The following is an 18,029-nucleotide window of genomic DNA, read 5'->3' on the forward strand; positions in this document are numbered from 1 at the left end:
AATTGTTAAAAGCTCTCCAGGTAGAGAGGCCTAGGAGAGAAGTACCCTGAAGAAGCAGGGCACAATTGATAGGTGTGTCACAGAGCTACTTAAGGAAGGAGCCTGATCTGGAAAAGGGTCTTTCTCCTTAGCCAAGTTGCACTTTGATCCTGGCTGGACCTTGAGCAGGTTCTGGAGCCTAGTCAGCTCCTTTTGCAGCAGAAAGCACTGCTGTTCCCCTGTCTCCTTCTCCACTCTGAGGTGGGTCAGCTCTTGCTCCCATTTTACTGATTGAAACCACCTCTGTTCTATTTCCTGAATCTGGGTCTCATAAGCCTTCAACCTGTTGTTTAGTTCATGCCAGAGAGCATTCATCTGGTTTGGCAGGTTATAGGGGCGCCTGGTGCCCAACCAAGAGTCCTGGCTATCAGTTGTTCTCTGAGCTCCTAGGCCCTCTGAAACAGGTTTCCCTCTGTCTGACACCTCTCGTCAGGGAACCCCGCTGTCCTCTCACTGGGCTCTTCTCCATCAGAGTAATTTCAGGGCCCTGGTCCTGCCTCAGTTCCTGCGACACATTAGGTACATTCCCCATGTTCTCTTCCCTCACGGCAGAGACTGGGTCTTGCCTTCAGCAAAAGGGCTGTTCAAACCCCATGACTGCTTTCTCATTTCTGTCCTGTGGGCCTCAATCCTGCTGCTTTGTCTAGCCCAGCTTTGCCAATTATGGGGAGGCCTGGGTCTAGGATTGTACTAGTACTGCCTTCCTGAGTTAGAGTTTTTCTCGGGGCAGTACCTTCTTATGTGACCCATTTCCCCATAATGGAAACCAGTTGTCCCTGGGGTAGCCTTCCAAGCCCTAAACTGAGTCCTGATGATCCTCTGTTCCGCCTTCACTACAGCCTGAGCCTCAGCCATTTGTGGCCGGGTGTCTTGGTCAGCCTGGCCTTCACTGGTCTCGTTGGCTCTTACGGCAACTGGTCTGGTCTTACAAGCCATGGTTGTATCAGGATAAACCCATCTCACCTTCCCCACTTGTCCATAGTACCTGCAGCTCCATGGTGGGGTCTTCCGACTCTTTCCTTTGCGGCATCTGCTGTGGCTGGGCCTCGCTGTCATGGCTGCCAAGCTCCCTGCCACGCCTGAGACTGGTGATCCTGGAGTTGCTGCTGTTAAAGTCCCTCCAGGGTTTTGCCATGCTGCTGCTGGGCAGCTTGCTGGGACTTTGCAGCTCCTGCAGTCTGCCGCTGCTGGCTGAGAGCTCTTATCTGCTCTTCCATGATCCCGTTGTGTGCAGGGGCTGGTCTGAATAAATCAGTGTAACAGGATTGCACTCACCTCTCACGAGCACCCCCTGACCAAGTATGTGTGCCTGCACTCTCTCTCTACCTGTTTTTGGTGGGCCTTTGCTGACTCAGCCCTCCATCCAAGTCATAGACAGTCCGTCTGTGAGATAAAAGCAAAGCAAATCCCTTTTTGGGTACAAATCCAACAGGGGTCTCTCTGCCCTCTGTAAAGTCTCTCAGTTTGTCCCCACTCCAGAATAGAGCGGTGCCCCAGGGCTCCTTCCCAGGAGGCAATGTCTTCACCCCCCTAGGGCCTTTCCAGCCACAACTCTCCAGCTGGGCCACTGTAGTTCAGTTCCCCCTTTTGGGGGTGCCTCAATGTCCAGGCCACTCCCACCTTGGGGCTTATGGGGACTTGGGGGGGGACCCAGGCCTGCCCACTACTCTGGGTCCCAGCCCAGGGACCCTGTAGACAGCAGCTGTCTGCTGTGTCCCTTTATCTAAGTTGCACTGCTGCTCTGATTGCCTGGGCCACTTCCCCACAGCCCTGCGCCATCTTCACCCTTACTTCAGTCTTGTCCTGCTGGAGTTCCCGCAACCAGCTCAGGATCCTTCTCACTCTCCCTGGCTTCTGGCAGCACTACCTCATCCGAGGTTCTGCAGCTCCCTCAGCCAGCCACACACCATCCATGCTTCTCCAATTCTAGCAAGGAATTGAACTCACTCTTCCCCTGCAGCTCTTATACTGACCTGCTGGGCCCTGATTGGCTGCTCCCCACACAGCCACTCTAGGCTGCTTGGAGGACCTCTCTTCTGCCCTTTGCTCAGGCAATTGGTATTCTTTTGCTTAACAGTGCGATTAAAACTGCGATTAAGCATGATTTTTTAAAATCATGATTAATTTTTTTGAGAATATATTGTATTCCGTGTTGTAACTGAAATCAGTGTATATTATTTTTATTACAAATATTTGCACTGTAAAAATGATAAAAGAAATAGTATTTTTAATTCACCTCATACAAGTACTGTAGTGCAATCTTTGTCGTCAAATTGCAACTTACAAATGTAGGTTGGTTGTCTTTTTTTTGTTTTGTTTTGTTACATAACTGCACTCAAAAACAAAACAGTGTAAAACTTCGGAGCCTACAAGTCCACTCAGTCCTACTTCTTGTTCAGCCAATCGCTAAAACAAACACGTTTGTTTACATTTATAGGGGATAATGCAGCCCTCTTCTTATTTACAATGTCGCCAGTAAGTGAGAACAGGCATTTGCATGGCACTTTTGTAGCTGGAATTGCAAGGTATTTATGTGCCAGATATGCTAAACATTGGTATGCCTCTTCATGCTTCGGCCACCATTCCAGAGCACGTGCTTCCATGTTGATGTCGCTCGTTAAAAAAATGTGTTAATTAAATTTGTGACTGAACTCCTTGGGGAAGAATTGTATGTCCCCTGCTCTGTTTTACCTACCTTCTGCCATATAGTTCATGTTATAACATTCTCGGATGATGACCCAGCACATGTTGTTCATTTTAAGAACGCTTCCAATGCAGATTTCACAAAACACAAAGATGGTACCAATGTGAGATTTCTAAAGATACCTACAGCACTCGACCCAAGGTTTAAGAATCTGAAGTGCCTTCCAAAATCTGAGCAGGATGAGGTATGGAGCATGCTTTCAGAAGTCTTAAAAGAGCAACACTCCGCTGCAGAAACTACAGAACCTGAACCACCAAAAAGGAAAATCAACCTACTGCTGGTGGCATCCGACTCAGATAATGAAAATGAACATGCGTCGGGCCACACTGCTTTGGATGGTTATCGAGCAGAACCCGTCACCAGCATGGATGTATGTCCCCTGGAATGGTGGTTGAAGCATGAAGGGACATATGAATCTTTAGTGCATCTGGCACGTAAATATCTTGCGATGCCAGCTACTACAGTGCCATGAGAATGCCTGTTCTCACTTTCAGGTGATCTTGTAAACAAGAAGCAGGCAGCATTATGTCCTGCAAATGTAAACAAACTTGTTTGTCTGAGTGATGGGCTGAACAAGAAGTAGGACTGTGTGGACTTGCAGGCTCTACAATTTTACACTGTTTTATTTTTGAATGCTGCTGTTGTTGTTGTTTTTTTACATAATTCTACATTTGTAATCTCAACTTTCATGATAAAGAGATTGCACTACAGTACTTGTATTAGGTGAATTGAAAAATACTATTTCTTTTGATTTTTACAGTGCAAATACTTGTAATAAAAAATAAATATAAAGTGAGCACTGTACACTTTATATTCTGTGTTGTAATTGAAATCAGTATATTTGAAAATGTAGAAAATATCCAAAAATATTTAAATACATGGTATTATATTATTATTTAACAGTGCAATTAATCGCAGCCAATTTTTTAATCGCTTTTTTAATCAACTTATCACCCTGTTGATAAGTTATTCATGCATTTGACAGTATCTATGTGTTGGCAATACAATCGAAGAGAGTTGAAAATTTGAAACCAAATTCTCTCTGCAAACATTTCATGTAATTGCACTCTGCTGTGTTCAGAACACTGAAGACAAATAGACATAAGAATGTTTAGACATTAAGTCCAGAAGGAACCATCATCATCTAGTCTGACCTCCTGTACATCACAGGACACAGAACCTCATCCCCACTCCCTACTTCAGTAATTCAGCCAGAGATTACAGGCCTATTACAGAAGTCCTCAAATCTTGATTTAAAGACTTCAAGTAACAGAGAATCCACCATTTACTCTAGTTCAAACCAGCAAGTGACCTGTGACCAACGCTGCAGAGGAAGGTAAAAAACCCCAGAGTTTCTGCCAATCTGACCTTGGGGGAATTCCTTCCTGACCCCAAATATGGCAATCCTTTAGACACTGAGCATATGGGCAAGCTCCACCATCCAGACAACTAGGAAAGAATTCTCTGTAGTAACTCAGAGTGTAGTGTCCCATCTCTGGCTGTTGGAGATATTTGCCAATAGCAGTCGCGGATTGGTCATATGGCATTGTAAGCAATCTCATCATACCATCCCCTCCATAAACTTATCAAGCTCAGTCTTGAAGTCAGTTAGGTTTTTTGCCCCCATTGTTCCCCTTGGAAGGCTGTTCCAGAACTTCACTCCTCTGGGAGATAGAAACCTTTGTCTAATTTCAAGCCTAAACTTATTGCTGGCCAATTTATATCCATTTGTTCTTGTGCCAAGATTGGACCTTAACTTAAACAACTCCTCTCCCTCCTGGTGTTTATCCCTCATATGTATTTAGAGAGCAATCATATCTCGTCTCATCCTTTGGTTAGGCTAAACAAGCCAAGGTCCATAAGTCTTCTCTCATAAGATTCCCCTGATCATGCTAGTAGCCCTTCTTCTGCACCTGTTCCAGTTTGAATTCATCTTTCTTCAACATGAGAGACCAGAATTTTACATAGTATTTCAGATGAGGTATCACCAGTGCCAGGTCCAATGTTACTAATGCTTCCCTATCACTACTGGAAATACCTCACCTGAGGCATCTTAGGATTGCATGAGCCTTTTTCAGGGCCACATCACATTGGTGGCTCATAGTCATCCTGTGATAGACCTTGGTGCATTGGTTGTTTTCCTCCTCTGTTGTTTACAACTTAAGTCCCCAGCTTATAGCAGAAATGCTCGTTAGTCCCTAAGTGAATGACCTTGCACTTTTCACTGTTACATTTCACCCTATTTCTATTACTCCCGTTTTCAGTGTCATCCAAATCTCCTTATATGATGATCTGGTCCTCTCCCTATTGACATTACCTCCCAGCTTTGTTCCCCTGCAGACTTTATTAGTACACTTCCACTTTTTGTGCCAGGTCATTAATTAAAATATAAAATAAGATTTGTCCCAAGACAGATCCTTCACTAGTAACCTCCCTCCAGCTTGGCAGTTCACCGATTGTAGTCTCCCCATTTCCTTACCCACCTTTCAATTCTCGTATTAAACCCCATCTTCTCCAAGACATGTAGCCCAAAATATTTTCCTGTATAACTCTTTTAACACTTACAATTGTGCATTAAATGATTTGAGTCCTTAGAATGTTCCAAAGGACAGAGTTCTCAGCACTTTTCCCAGGGCAGAAGCTTCTGTGTTGATGCCATACTACTTTAAAATTGTTCCCTTCAGCAGTTCGTATCAAACAGTCCTTCTGCTTTCCCTATTGTTTGAGGTTAGGCTAGATTTCTCTTCCTACCAGGCTTTGTGAGTGTGCTTGAAAATGAACACCCTCTTAACTTCTTTAATCTCTGCAGAAACTCTTTGGTGGAAATGCAGAATCGTCACGGAGCCAGAGAATCAGTGGATCAAGATCATTCACCTCATCTTGTACAAAGAGGTAAATTATTAGAAGATAATTGTTATGGGATCAAATCCTGGGCCTGGCCCTGCTGTCCCCAGTAAAAGCCAGCTTCGCATTGCTGCCAGGCCAGTCAAGTGGCACAATACTGAGCACTCTCAGGACTGCTCTGTCTTAGCCCGGCAGCCTGCAGGGCCTTTTTGTAACTGAAGATGGGCCAGCAATTGCAACTCCCTAGCTACAGTCCACAGGCCTAGCAATCTGGCGTCTTTTGCCAGCACTAAATTCACATTTTCACAAAAGAGTGAAAATCTAGCTTAACATAGTTTTAATTCTCTTTCTCTGCAGGAACTGATCCTCAGGACTGGCGGCAGCAGCAGAGGAATATTCCAGTACATTCCTGTCCCAAGTGTGGAGAAATTCTACCTGACATGGACACGCTTCAGATCCACGTTATGGACTGTATCATCTGAATGCTGATCTCCAACTCCTCATAAATGGAAATTTTTACCTGCCAAGCAAATGCACTCTTTCCCTCTAGAATAGGACCTGATCCTACTCCCCATGAAGTTTTACAGGGTTTTTTCCACTGATTTCATTGACAACAGGGCAACACCACTTTTTTTTTTTTTTTTTTTAGCATTTCCATTTGCTTTAGGGAAGAGAGAATTTTCATTTTGTAAAATAAGTTGCTAATTTACGGAACTCCACATATATCTGCTGTGGTGGAATCTTTAATCATCCTCTAACAACAAGCTCCACTTCTCATAGTTTATGATCACTCACAGCGGAGAATGATTCACAGTATCTGGCTGAATTAATGCAGTCAAAGGAGAAACAAGATAGATACAGCTGATCAGTTTATATATGAGAGATGAAGTAGTTACAGGCTTAATCAGGAAGCTAACTCATGTTTGAGAAGCTTTTAATAAAATGGAATAGTTTTGTATTCATTACACACTTGAAATAAATCCTGCTCTTGCGCTGAATAGCAGTTTTATTGAATTCCCTGTAACCAGGCTAATCTGATGTTAGATTATTGATACTGTAGTTTGTGTACTCTCTGCTTTAACCAGATGTGGGCAAAGTGTAAGATTAAACTGGTTGGGTCTGAAATATGTAGCTGCTGCTATAAAACCGAATGACTTTAATATAGAACAATTCACAATTTAAAGAAGCTGTCTTTACTCCTCTCATCGTAATAAATTCCCCTGAACTTGTACAGTAGATCTCAAAATATTTTGCTGGAAACAGGTATGGTAGATGTAACTTAATCATTTAGGAGAGTTAATTGAGTTTCATGTTTACGAGACAAAAATAAATCTGTTGCAAAACACAAGAACCAACTTTGCAACTTGTGCATATTTTAGATCTTCATTATATTCTGGATTGGCTTTTCGTCCATATGTATTTCCAATAGGAAACTGTGTTGGGCTAGGTCTTTTGATGCTCTCTTTGCTAATATAATACCAAATCTAAAAACTATCACCATCTTCCTTGGGATTGTGGTGGGATTCCAGCTCAGCCCCTCAATGGGCTGCTCTTGTTGAATTACCATTGAAATCTAGAATGCAAAATCTACTGTGACAGCAAAGAAAGAAAGAAAGCAGCAGGATCATACATCAAATAATGTGAAGGACTACTGGAATGAGGATTGTAATAGGAAAAAAATGGAAATTATATTGAGCTTGATCCTGTACTCATTATTCAGATGAAAGTCCCACTGACTTCAAATGGGATTTCTCCCCAAGTAAGAACTGCAGGATTAGAGCGCTGTCTGGACAGCTGATCGAATTGTTAAATCTGTTGCTATAAACTACCAGTCCCCGAACTTGGACCATACTTGGTAAATGAGCACCAATGATAAACATGCATGCGATGCAAAAGGAATGTAATTTGTTTGCAAACAATTGATATCCCATAGTTTTGAATTTTGGGTATGAGAAATTGGCAGAGATGGGAGGCCAAAAGATTGTTGCGAAATCAATGCAGGTACATGGAAAAACTTTGAACACCCACAATGAGGTCCCCACACCCCATCCTCTTGCTGTTTATGTAAAGGAGGTGTTAATTTATTGCTTGCATTCAGCCGCTATGAATGGCAGATCCCTAGCCCCTATTGGAATGGCTCTGACTTGGTCATTACATTGTGTGTAGAGCTCTGCGCAGATACAAAATTTGTATCCACATCCAATCCGAAAACATGGTCCACAGATGTAAAGCAGAGATCCGCAGATTTGCAGGGCTCTATTTGTGTGAGTGTTCCAGATACGTGTTGCTTGAAATTGGTGGGTTGCACAAAATCATACTTCCAGCTCCAGACATTAGTAAGACAGGACACTAATGACCTCTCACAGAGATAGCTAAATTAAATCCATGCTACAAAATGCAGGTATCATTGATGGTTAATGGGGGCACTGTGGTATTTTTCCAAAGTTAAGGGGAAGGGTAATTGTACACATCAGATGTAGATGGTCAGTGTTTTTCATGTCACTTTATTAATTATTTTTTGGTTTGCGCTTATATTTTTGAGGTTGACTATAATGTAATAACCATAAATATTCCAGTCCATTACTACTCACGTTAGTATTGTGCAATAGTATTAAAGCTTATGTCCTTGTTAGCTGCTGTCATTAGAAAGACTGACTTCACAAGTGCTGAACTTCTATTGCAGTCAGTGGAAGCTGTGAGTACTTGGACCTATGAAAAATCAAGCACACAGAAACATGTACTGTAGTAGGATGACATGCCATCCAGTAGAGAAGGCAGTACTCCTACACAAATGTGAGGAACAATGTGCAAGCAAAGCATTTTTTTTTTTTATAGCTAATACTTTGCATTTGGTGTACGTTTTCATCAAAGGATCCTCAGGATATGTTACCATAGACTGAGGCCAAGTCTACACTACAAAGTTTTTCTGACGCAAGTTACATTGGCATACAGGTGCCACAGTTAGTATATTGCTTGTCATATGCATACTTGGCTCCTTCTGTCGGTGCAGCACTTATTCACCAGAAGTGCATGTGTCGATGCACAATGTGGTGCACCATGGATTGGTATCCCATTGTGCAACCCATCATCGTTCAGCATGCTGTCTTTTGGGTAGTTTTGGCAATGAATGGCGGGGCAGAAATGACTTGTGCAGTGGTGACTGGAAGCAAGGGGTCTCATAATATTATCTCTATCCCATAATTTTCGTGCCTATTTTCAATTTCCCACAAACCCATGTGGGACTTGTCACTGTCTACAGTCTCAGATAGGAGTATGGAGACTGCATAGCTCAGCATTATTGTCATGAGTGTTGCAAGCATAGGATGCATTGTCCTCCAGTATTCGCAGAGCCTCAACAGGAATCATGGGGAACATAACGATTTCCTAGTGGTCAGTTTGCTGTGGGACATAGAACCAATTCAAGGTTGTAGGTGACATGCTCAGAGCAGCTACAAATGGTGAAGTGCCACTTCTGGGCCCAAGAAATGAGCGCTGACTGATGGGATCACATTGTAATGCAGATTTGGGATGATGAGCAGTGGCTGTAGAACTTTCATATGCACAAAGCCATGTTCCCAGATCTATGTGCTGAGATCGCCTCAGCCTTTCAATGCAGGGACACCAAATTGAGAGCTGCACTGACAGTGGAAAAGCGAGGGGCCATGACACTGTGGAAATTTGCAATGCCAGATTGCTACTGGTCAGTGCGAAGTCATTTTGGAGTGGAAAAATCTACTGTGTGGACAGTTGTCATGCAAGTGTGCAATCATCTCCTGCTACTCAGGTCAGTGAGTCTAGGCAATGTGCAGGACATCGTGGATGGCTTTGCAGCTGTGGGGTTCCCAAACTGCAATGGAGCAATAGACAGCACGCACATCTGCATTTGGCCCCAGACCAATGGAAAGGGCTACTTTTCCATGGTTATGCAAGCGCTGATGGATCACTGGTGTGTTGGCTGGTTGAGGACAGTGTATAACACTCACATCTTTAAGAACACAGGGCTCTTTAGAAAGCTGCAAGCAGGGACCTTCTTTTGCAACTGGCAGATTATCATTGGCAATGCTGAAATGCCAGTAACGATCCTTGGAGATCCAGCCTACCCCTTACTCGCCTGGTTCATGAAGCCATACACCAGCCACCTCAAAAGCACCAATGAGAGATGCGACTACAGACTCAGCAGGTGCAGAATGACAGTTGAATGTGCTTGTGGTAGATTGAAAGGGCGCTGGCATTGTTTACTCACCTGAATCTCAGTGAGAAAAATATCCCAATGAATATAGTTGCCTGTTGTGTCCGGTATAATGTTTGTGACGCAAAGGGGGGAAATTTCCTGCAGGGGTGCAGGCGGAGTGGCTGGCTGTGGCGTTTGAACAGCCAGGGACAAGAGCTAGCAGATGTGCTCAATGAGGAGCTATATGGTTTAGGGAGGCTTTGAAAGTGCACTTTTAACAGTGAACCACAGTAATGTGATGCACTGTGCTCAAACTGGGGCAGCAGTTTGGATGCTTGTTAGAAATTATGTGGTGCTTTTTGCACACACTGTCACTAATATATACACAAGTACCTATTAATGTTGGGGGGAGGTTGCTATGCATTTATGACAACTGCCATGTTTAGCACTAATCCGATGGGCTCTGGGTGTACAAGACTCTTACTTTCACTGCTGGCAGGCATTATATACCATGTGTTGTAAACTAAGAAAGATGAATAACTAGCAAAACAAGAGTTTTACTCTGTAACAAAAACAGCATCTAACAAAAAAATTGGAAGGACATAATAGTAAAATTTGGGAACCTTAATAAATAAGGGAAAGGAACACTGATATCTGTTGTAGCTACACATACATCAACCGTAGCTCTCTCAGGTCAGTGTAGGTGTCACTGTGGTTGTCCATACTTTCCCCCGGTGTGGAGTGGTAGAGGTAGGTGTGCTAGCCCTGAGGCCATGAGGAATGCTGAGGCCATGGTGAATATGACCCATCAGGGAAACAGGGAATTGCTCAGTTTCACATATAGGGACTGAATATTGGCACCATTGTCCCACAGATGGTGGAGTTAGCTGATACCTCGCTCACTCCTGAGAGTAACAAAGGCAGAGCGAGCACAGCTGCTGCTGCCATCCCAAAGCTGCCCGGGCCTATATGCCACTAGCCTGGTTACCTCAATTGTGTCTACCAAGTTATCGCAGACACAGGCATGGCAGGGGTGTGATCAGGAAGGCCAAAGCACAATTGGAGTTTCAGCTAGCAAGGGATGTGAAGGGTAACAAGAAGGGTTTCTACAGATATGTTAGCACCAAGAAGAAGGTTAGGGAAAGTGTGGGACCCTTACTGAATGGGGGAGGCAACCTAGTGACAGCTGATATGGAAAAAGCTGAAGTACTCAATTCTTTTTTTGCCTTAGTCTTCACAGACAAGGTCAGCTCCCAGACTGCTACACTGGGCAGCACAGTATGGGGAGGAGGTGAGCAGCCCTCAGTGGTGAAAGAACAGGTTAAGGACTATTTAGAAAAGCTGGACATGCACAAGTCCATGGGGCCGGATCTAATGCATCCGAGGGTACTGAGAGAGATGGCTGATGTGATTGCAGAGCAATTGGCCATTATCTTTAAAGACTAGTGACGATGAGGGGAGGTCCGGGACGATTGGAAAAAGGCAAATCTAGTGCCCATTTTTTTAAAAGGGAAGAAGGTGAATCCGGGGAACTACAGACTCACCTCAGTCCCTAAAAAATCATGGAGCAGGTCCTCAAGGAATCCATTTTGAAGCACTTGGAGGAGAGGAAGGTGATCAGGAAAAGTCAACATAGATTCACCAAGGGCAAGTCATGCCTGACCAACCTGATCGCCTTCTATGATGAGATAACTGGCTCTGTGGTTATGGGGAAAGCGGTGGACGTGACATATCTTGACTTTAGCAAAGCTCTTGATATGGTCTCGCACAGTATTCTTGCCAGCAGGTTAAAAAGGTCTGGATTGGATGAATGGACTATAAGGTGGATAGAAAGCTGGCTAGATCGTCATCCATAATCCTTTGCCCTGGCCCTGAGTCCCCTCCCGTGCACAAACTCCCTCCTGAAGCCCTCACCACCTCCCACACCCCAATCCTGTCCCTGAGTCCCCTCCTGCACCCAAACTCCTTCCTGGAGCCTGCACCCCACACCCCCTCCTGCACCCCAACCCCCTCCCCAGCCCTGAGCCCACTCCTGCACTCTGAACCCCTCAACCCCGGCCCCACCTAGAGCCTGCACCCCCAGTTGGAGCTGTCACCCCCCTCAACCACCAGCCTGGTGCCCGGAGCCCACCTGCACCCATAACCCCTCATTTCTGGTCCTACCCTGGAGCCCACACCCCCAGCCAGAACCCTCACCCCCTCCCACTCTCCTGCCCCAGCCCAGTGAAAGTGAGTGAGGGTGGGGGACAGTGAGCGATGGAGAGAGGGGGGATGGAGTGAGTAGGGGGTGGGGTCTTGGAGAAGGGGTGGGGTCTTGGAGAAGGGGTGGAACAAGGGTAGGGCCTCCGGGAAGGAGCAGGGTAGGGGGTGGGGCAAGGGTGTTTTGTGCAAGGGAGAAATTGACTAAGGCCCCAAACCTACACACATTCAGTGGCTCTATTCATATGTGCGTTTGCAGGATCATGCCTGAGTATACATGGGCAATGTTGAAACAGACTACACAAAAAAATTCTGGCAAATTCACAATGCAAGCAAATTAGAAAATGAGATTTTTTTCCATTCATTTCTATTACAATAATCCCTCGGTGCTACTTTAAATAGGCAGAATGTAATGATCTCCCTTGGAATTACAGTCTGAAGCAGAGCAAACTGCTGATGGCTGGCTTGCAGCTGAGCTGATCTGGGTTCCAAAAATTGTACGGAGTTGGGGAATGGTGATGTATGTGAATGTAGGGCAGTGGTTTAGGCTAGCCGCCATACAGCTCCCCAAGGGCAGGGGGTATCATACTGGGGTGTTCAGCAGTTTTCTATTGGGGCACAGAGGTTGGTATACTAGAGGGCCATGCAGCGGCCTCTTGGGGCATTGGAGACGTATTGGGATGCTGCAACCTGCCACTGGGAATGGGTTTGACAGACAGGCGGGTTGTCCCATTGCAGTAGGGGAAGAGTGTGGCAATCAATATGGCAGCCCTTTTGTGTAGCACCACTGCAACACTTTGTGACGTGGGGCAGTTTGTAGGGTGACCTACTGGTGTGATGCCATCACCCTGCTTTCTGTGACATGGGCAGTCAGTTTCCCATGACATCATCATTAAGGTGCTTGGTCAGCGGCCAGTGTTTTTTGCCCTGGGAGGTTGCGCCAAGCCTTTCAGGCGGAAGAACGGGGAGTTCAAGACAGGCATTTAAGAAACATTAGTACCAAAGCGCCAGCCCCCGAGCAGCATGCATGCCTACCCCTAAGCAAGATGGCACCATTGGCTTCACAACGCTACTCTACCATACGCAGAACTGAGCCGCCTCTAATAAAGATGGCGCAGATCCCACGGCTTGCCATTCGGCGGGCCAGAGACGCTTTACGCATGCGCAGCGCTCCAGCGTCGGTCCCAGGGCCGGGGACGCGGCAGCCGAGGCAGTTGCGCCTGCGTGTGACCCGAGAGGCGAGGGGGCGGGGCCTAGTTAGAATTTTGGCGGGTGACCCGGCTGAGGGGAGCGGAGCTGGGCGCGGTAAGTGCGGGGGCTGCCCGGAGCAGGGGGGTCTGGGGCCGTTGGGGGGGGGGGGGGGAGATCGCGGGGGTCGGGGATCCGTGGGAGTCCCAGGGGCGGACGGGGGTCGCCGGAGCGGGGTCCCAGCTGGGGGAGGGGATCTCTGAGGGGCGAGAGGGGGAGTCCACTGGGACACGGGGTCTGTGCTGGGGGGAGGCGTCCCAGGTGGGGCAGGATCGGGGCTCTCATAGGAGGAGGGATCCCCTTGTCATCTCAGGAGGGTAAGGGGGGTGGCTGAGGAGGAGTCCCGGGTGGGGAAGGATCGGGGGAGTGAGGGGTAGGAGGGGCTCCAGGGGGAGAGGAGATCAGGGTTGTGGATTCCCTGGGTGGGAGAAGGGGGTTGGGGATCCCTGGGAGCGGGAGGGGGAGTCCAGTGGGGGGCAGGTTCTGTGCTGGGGGATGTGGGGTCGGGGTGCGAGGGTGGCTCTGGCAGTGCCCAGGGAAGGGAAGATGCTGGGGGAAGAGTCCTGGGTAGTTCTGGGAGGTGTCTCTGTCTGAATGCTGATGAGGCCGGTCACTGCTGTGAAGCATCTCACAAGTGAGTCAAAGAGATGTGGAGTCAGTCAGGAATGAAACCAGCTCCTCCCTGACACACACGCACACTTATTAAGAAGTGGTGACATCCCCCACCCCAGCTACATGGGATGATGATTAAAATGTTATGGCTCCAGCTCCCTTTGCCTTGCTGCGTGTGGCTGTGTGCCAGGATGGACCTTAGCATTGTTATTCTGTAGAAACCTAGGAATTGCCATGCTGGCGAGACCCCAGGTCCATCAAGTCCAGTATCCTGTCTCTGACGGTGGTCAGCACCAAGTGCTTCAGAGGAATGTGCAAGAATTTTGCAGTAGCCAGATGTATGGTAATCTGCCTCCTTGAAAGTCTCATCCTATGCCCTAACATAGAGGTTCTCAAACTGTGGTCCGCGGACTACCAGTGGTCCACGAACTCCATTCAGGTGGTCCACGGATAGTTCCCTCTAAGGTGCATACCTGGGCAGCCACATACAAGAGAATGAAGGGCCACCTACCTAATTAGTGGAGCCAAGCTGGCATGGCTCCACTAATGAGCTGCCTGGACCCTGGAGAAGATGCACATGTGAGGTGGTGGCCTTGGGGGAAATAGGAGGTAGGTGGGAGGGGGCAGTTGGGTGAGAAGAGTGGGTGGGGGGAATTTGGGACGTGCAGGGCCAGAGAAAGAGGTGACTTTTCCCAGCTCCAGGGCTGTGGCTTCCAGGTAGAGAAGGCCCTCCTTCCCAGCCCCAGTTTGGGGACTACCGCAGCGGGGAAGAGAGGGAGAGACCCCCCTCCTTTTCAGCCTCAGCTCGGGGGCTGCTGCAGTGGGGGGGGAGGGCACATCCATCGCATTAGAAAGGTAACACTACTGATATTAAAATATGTATTGTGTGCTTTTATTTGTAGAACAAAAAAAATTAATAATTACTTTTTTTTATATAGTGCTTTTATTCAAAGTGCTTTACAGTAGTTAGCTAACGTTACAAACAACATTTGGAAAGATCATTAAGTGGTCCACCGAGACCCTCAACAATTTTCAAGCGGTCCGTGAAAAAAAAAGTTTGAGAACCACTGCATATTTAGCAGCCTATTAAGACCTGAAGCTTGAGGGGGTAGCCCTTCCAAAACTCTTGTTTGCATTAAGTGTTAGAGCTCTGGGTATTTTGTATCCATATAAATGTTTAATTTCTTTTAAATCATACTAAATTCATCTGAAGAGAGCTTTGAAAGTTCTAATTTCAAGTGTTTATAATTCCCTTTCCTGTGCTACATCAAAAACATTCACCTATCTGGGTGATAGTAATAATGTGTTGGCCACCATAGTCTCTAAGCATTATTAAGGCTACGTTTTAGTCACGGGTATTTTTAGCAAAAGTCATGGACAGGTCACGGGCAATAAACAAAAATTCATGGCCTATGATCTGTCCATGACTTTTATTAAAAGTACTAGCGGTGAAAATTCCACCCCCCTGAGAGATGTACATATACCTACCTAACCCCAGGTGTAGACAACACTAGGTTGATGGAAAAAAATTTCCGTCGACTCTTCTCAGGGAGGTGGATGGAGTACCTACACTGGCGGACATAGGGAGTGTCTACACTGAAGTGCTACATAATCACACATCTGTGTGTGTGTATAAGAAACTATGCTACTTGATTTTAGTAGTTCTTGTTCTTCCTTCTCCCACTCTGTTTTTGCAGTCCCTTGTATCTTATCTTCTGACTTCAGGAGTTAAACTCTTTGGGGCATGGGTCCATATCTGTTTTTCTCAGTAATGCTCCTAGCAAGCTTTTGGGTGTTCCACCCCATTTTGTTTATCCACTTGACTCTTTAGTGCGGACCAAATGATGTTTTCCCCATTAAATAAACTTTCCAGATTTTTGTTTGATGATCTCTAAAGCAATGTTCAATGTCTTTGAAGAAATCTGCTTGTCCAGTAACCTATAATAAGCGACAGGAGAAACTGAGTTCTTCCCACGCACCACCACTTATTTTCTGTCTAATTAATAATAGTATCAAAGTTTGGTACTCCAGATTTCTAGGGAAGTATCCATCTGTTCGAATCATCATCTACTGAAATAAAAACAGGTCCATCTATTTTAATGACTGTGTGTTGAAAGAAGCATGAGAAACCTAGAAATAAGAGACAGATTTTTAAGAGTGAGAGTGATTAACCATTAGAACAAACTATCAAAGGAAGTGGTGGATTCTCCATCTCTTGAAGTTTTCAAATAAACATTGGATGCCTTTGTGGAAGATACTCTGTAATCAAACACAAATTATTCGGTTCAACGGAAGTAACTGAATGAAACTCTATGGGTTGTATTACACAGGAGGTCCAAATAGGAGAGCCATTGGTCCCTTCAGGCCTTAAAAGCTATGAATCTATTAATGTGGTTGGGTGGTTTGTTTTTTAAATAAGGAACCTAATGTTCTGATACAGGGGTCTCCAAACTTTATGAGACAAGGGCCATATTAGATTTTTGAAGGGGCTTCGCGGGCCGAAGCAACTGTGAAATAAATTAAATATATGCAAATATATGCAAAATTATTAAAAATAACAACACTCTACTGTGTCAGTGTTGCATTAAAATCTAAATCAGGTATAAAAGTTAATCGATGCCGGTACTGTGAAATCACACAAAATATTTGTCAATACATTAAAAATCATTTCACATTTTTTTTATTTTATTTCTAAAAACTCACATTTGTATCGTACAAATACTGTTTGGTTCTATTAGTGATGTAGTTAAAATTTAACCATTATGAAATTGTTAATTTCCATCTTCTTTACTCCATTTATTGGAGATGTAATTAAGCATCTGGTTTGTATTTTTACTCTAAGGCAGGGGTCTGTGCCTGCTCGGCTGCAGCAACGACTCTCCCCTAAGTTGGCTCCCCTTTTGGGGGGGACACTGGCTCCCAGAGGCACTCACCCCTCTGCACAGCTCAGCTGAGCTCCCCCCCCCACCATCTGCTGCTGGCAGCCCCTCCCCCACCTGCTCCACGTGCCTACTCAGCTGCGTGCAGCCTGCCTGTTTGCTGCAGCCGGGCAGGTACAGGGAGAAGCAATGGCTCTCCCCTAAGTTGGCTCCCCTTTTGGGGGGACACTGGCTCCCAGAGGCACTCACCCCTCTGCACAGCTCAGCTGTGCAGCTCCCCTGTGTTAGCTCCCTCTGCCTGCTCCTGCCTACTCAGCTGTTCGCTTCTCCCCTGTTGGTTGGAGGGCCGGACAAATGGAAGCCCCGGGCTGGATCCGGCCTGCAGGCCGTACTTTGGAGACCCCTGTTCTGATACAATAAGAAACCAATGTGTGCCTAGTTTATGGACTAAGAAATCATATGTACATGCAAAGTAGAGGAGATAAGCTCCCCATGCTAAGGGAGGCTGTGTTGTCTAATGGTTAAGTCATGAGCTTGGCTTCTCATCCCTGCTCTGCCATTAATTTGCTATGTGGTGGTATAGAAATGTAAATTATTTCAGTTTGAAGCTTTGAGGGGATTATTATCATCTGTATGTAGGGGCTTGGTGAAATAATGAAGTGGCCGAGACAGCGATCATTGCTGTTTTAAATAGTTAAACACATTAAGAAATCTGTGATAATTTGTGTCCCTAGTTTATGCATTGAATCCTTGTTTTATTTGTCATGCAAGTTAACAATATTGTTGCTTTTCTCTCCCTAACAGGTGAGATTCTTCCTTTGGGGACTCTGCTGAAGCAGTCCTGTTGAAATCATGGATGGTGAGATCTGCAGTTTTCCTTCCCCCAGCCTTTCCTTTTACATCTAGGGCCAATAAATGAGTGTAGTTAGTGAGTTAATGAGTTCAGAGAACATGGCTGTAAACTGCATTTAACTAGTGTAAAATTAAATCACAGTAATTGTTTATTAGCAGAGGCTTTTGAGGTCCAGAGACTAAGGCTATGTCTACCCTTGCACTTTTGTCGTTAAAACTTTTTTCGGTCAGGGGTGTGGAAAAAACACACCCCTGGCTGACAAAAGTTTCACCAACAAGTGTCCACACCAGCACTATGTTGGCGGGAGACACTCTCCCACCAACATAACAACTGCCACTCTCTTCCACCAGCATAGAGCGGCTACACAGGAGACCTTACAGCTGTAAGGTCTGTAGTGTAGACTTATCCTAAATCCCCTACCAGTCTATACAAAATGCCTCCGTCAAAATCCTCTTCAGTTGAGCTGCTTTGGCACATCTT

At 45.7% G+C, this 18,029-nt stretch overlaps 2 protein-coding genes across 3 annotated transcripts in view; both read left to right on the top strand.

Annotated features, from left to right (window-relative positions):
- Nucleotides 1-6,925, top strand: part of OPTN (optineurin) — a 28,612-nt gene extending 21,687 nt beyond the window's left edge. For both annotated transcript variants that reach the window (XM_026648639.1, XM_026648640.1), the window contains exons 12-13: nt 5,553-5,635; nt 5,945-6,925. In XM_026648639.1, the coding sequence (XP_026504424.1) occupies nt 5,553-5,635; nt 5,945-6,069 (208 nt within the window). In that variant the 3' untranslated portion in view covers nt 6,070-6,925. The remainder of the gene's footprint in view (nt 1-5,552; nt 5,636-5,944) is intronic.
- A 6,274-nt stretch (nt 6,926-13,199) lies between these two features.
- MCM10 (minichromosome maintenance 10 replication initiation factor) overlaps nt 13,200-18,029 on the top strand; it is a 32,340-nt gene continuing 27,510 nt past the window's right edge. The window contains exons 1-2 of the mRNA XM_026648641.1: nt 13,200-13,262; nt 17,501-17,555. Coding sequence (XP_026504426.1) covers nt 17,549-17,555 — 7 coding nt within the window. The 5' untranslated portion in view covers nt 13,200-13,262; nt 17,501-17,548. The remainder of the gene's footprint in view (nt 13,263-17,500; nt 17,556-18,029) is intronic.

The sequence above is a fragment of the Terrapene carolina genome, unplaced genomic scaffold (assembly GCF_002925995.2).
Source record: "Terrapene carolina triunguis isolate 2854851 unplaced genomic scaffold, T_m_triunguis-2.0 Scaffold68, whole genome shotgun sequence".
Taxonomy (NCBI): Eukaryota; Metazoa; Chordata; order Testudines; family Emydidae; genus Terrapene; species Terrapene triunguis.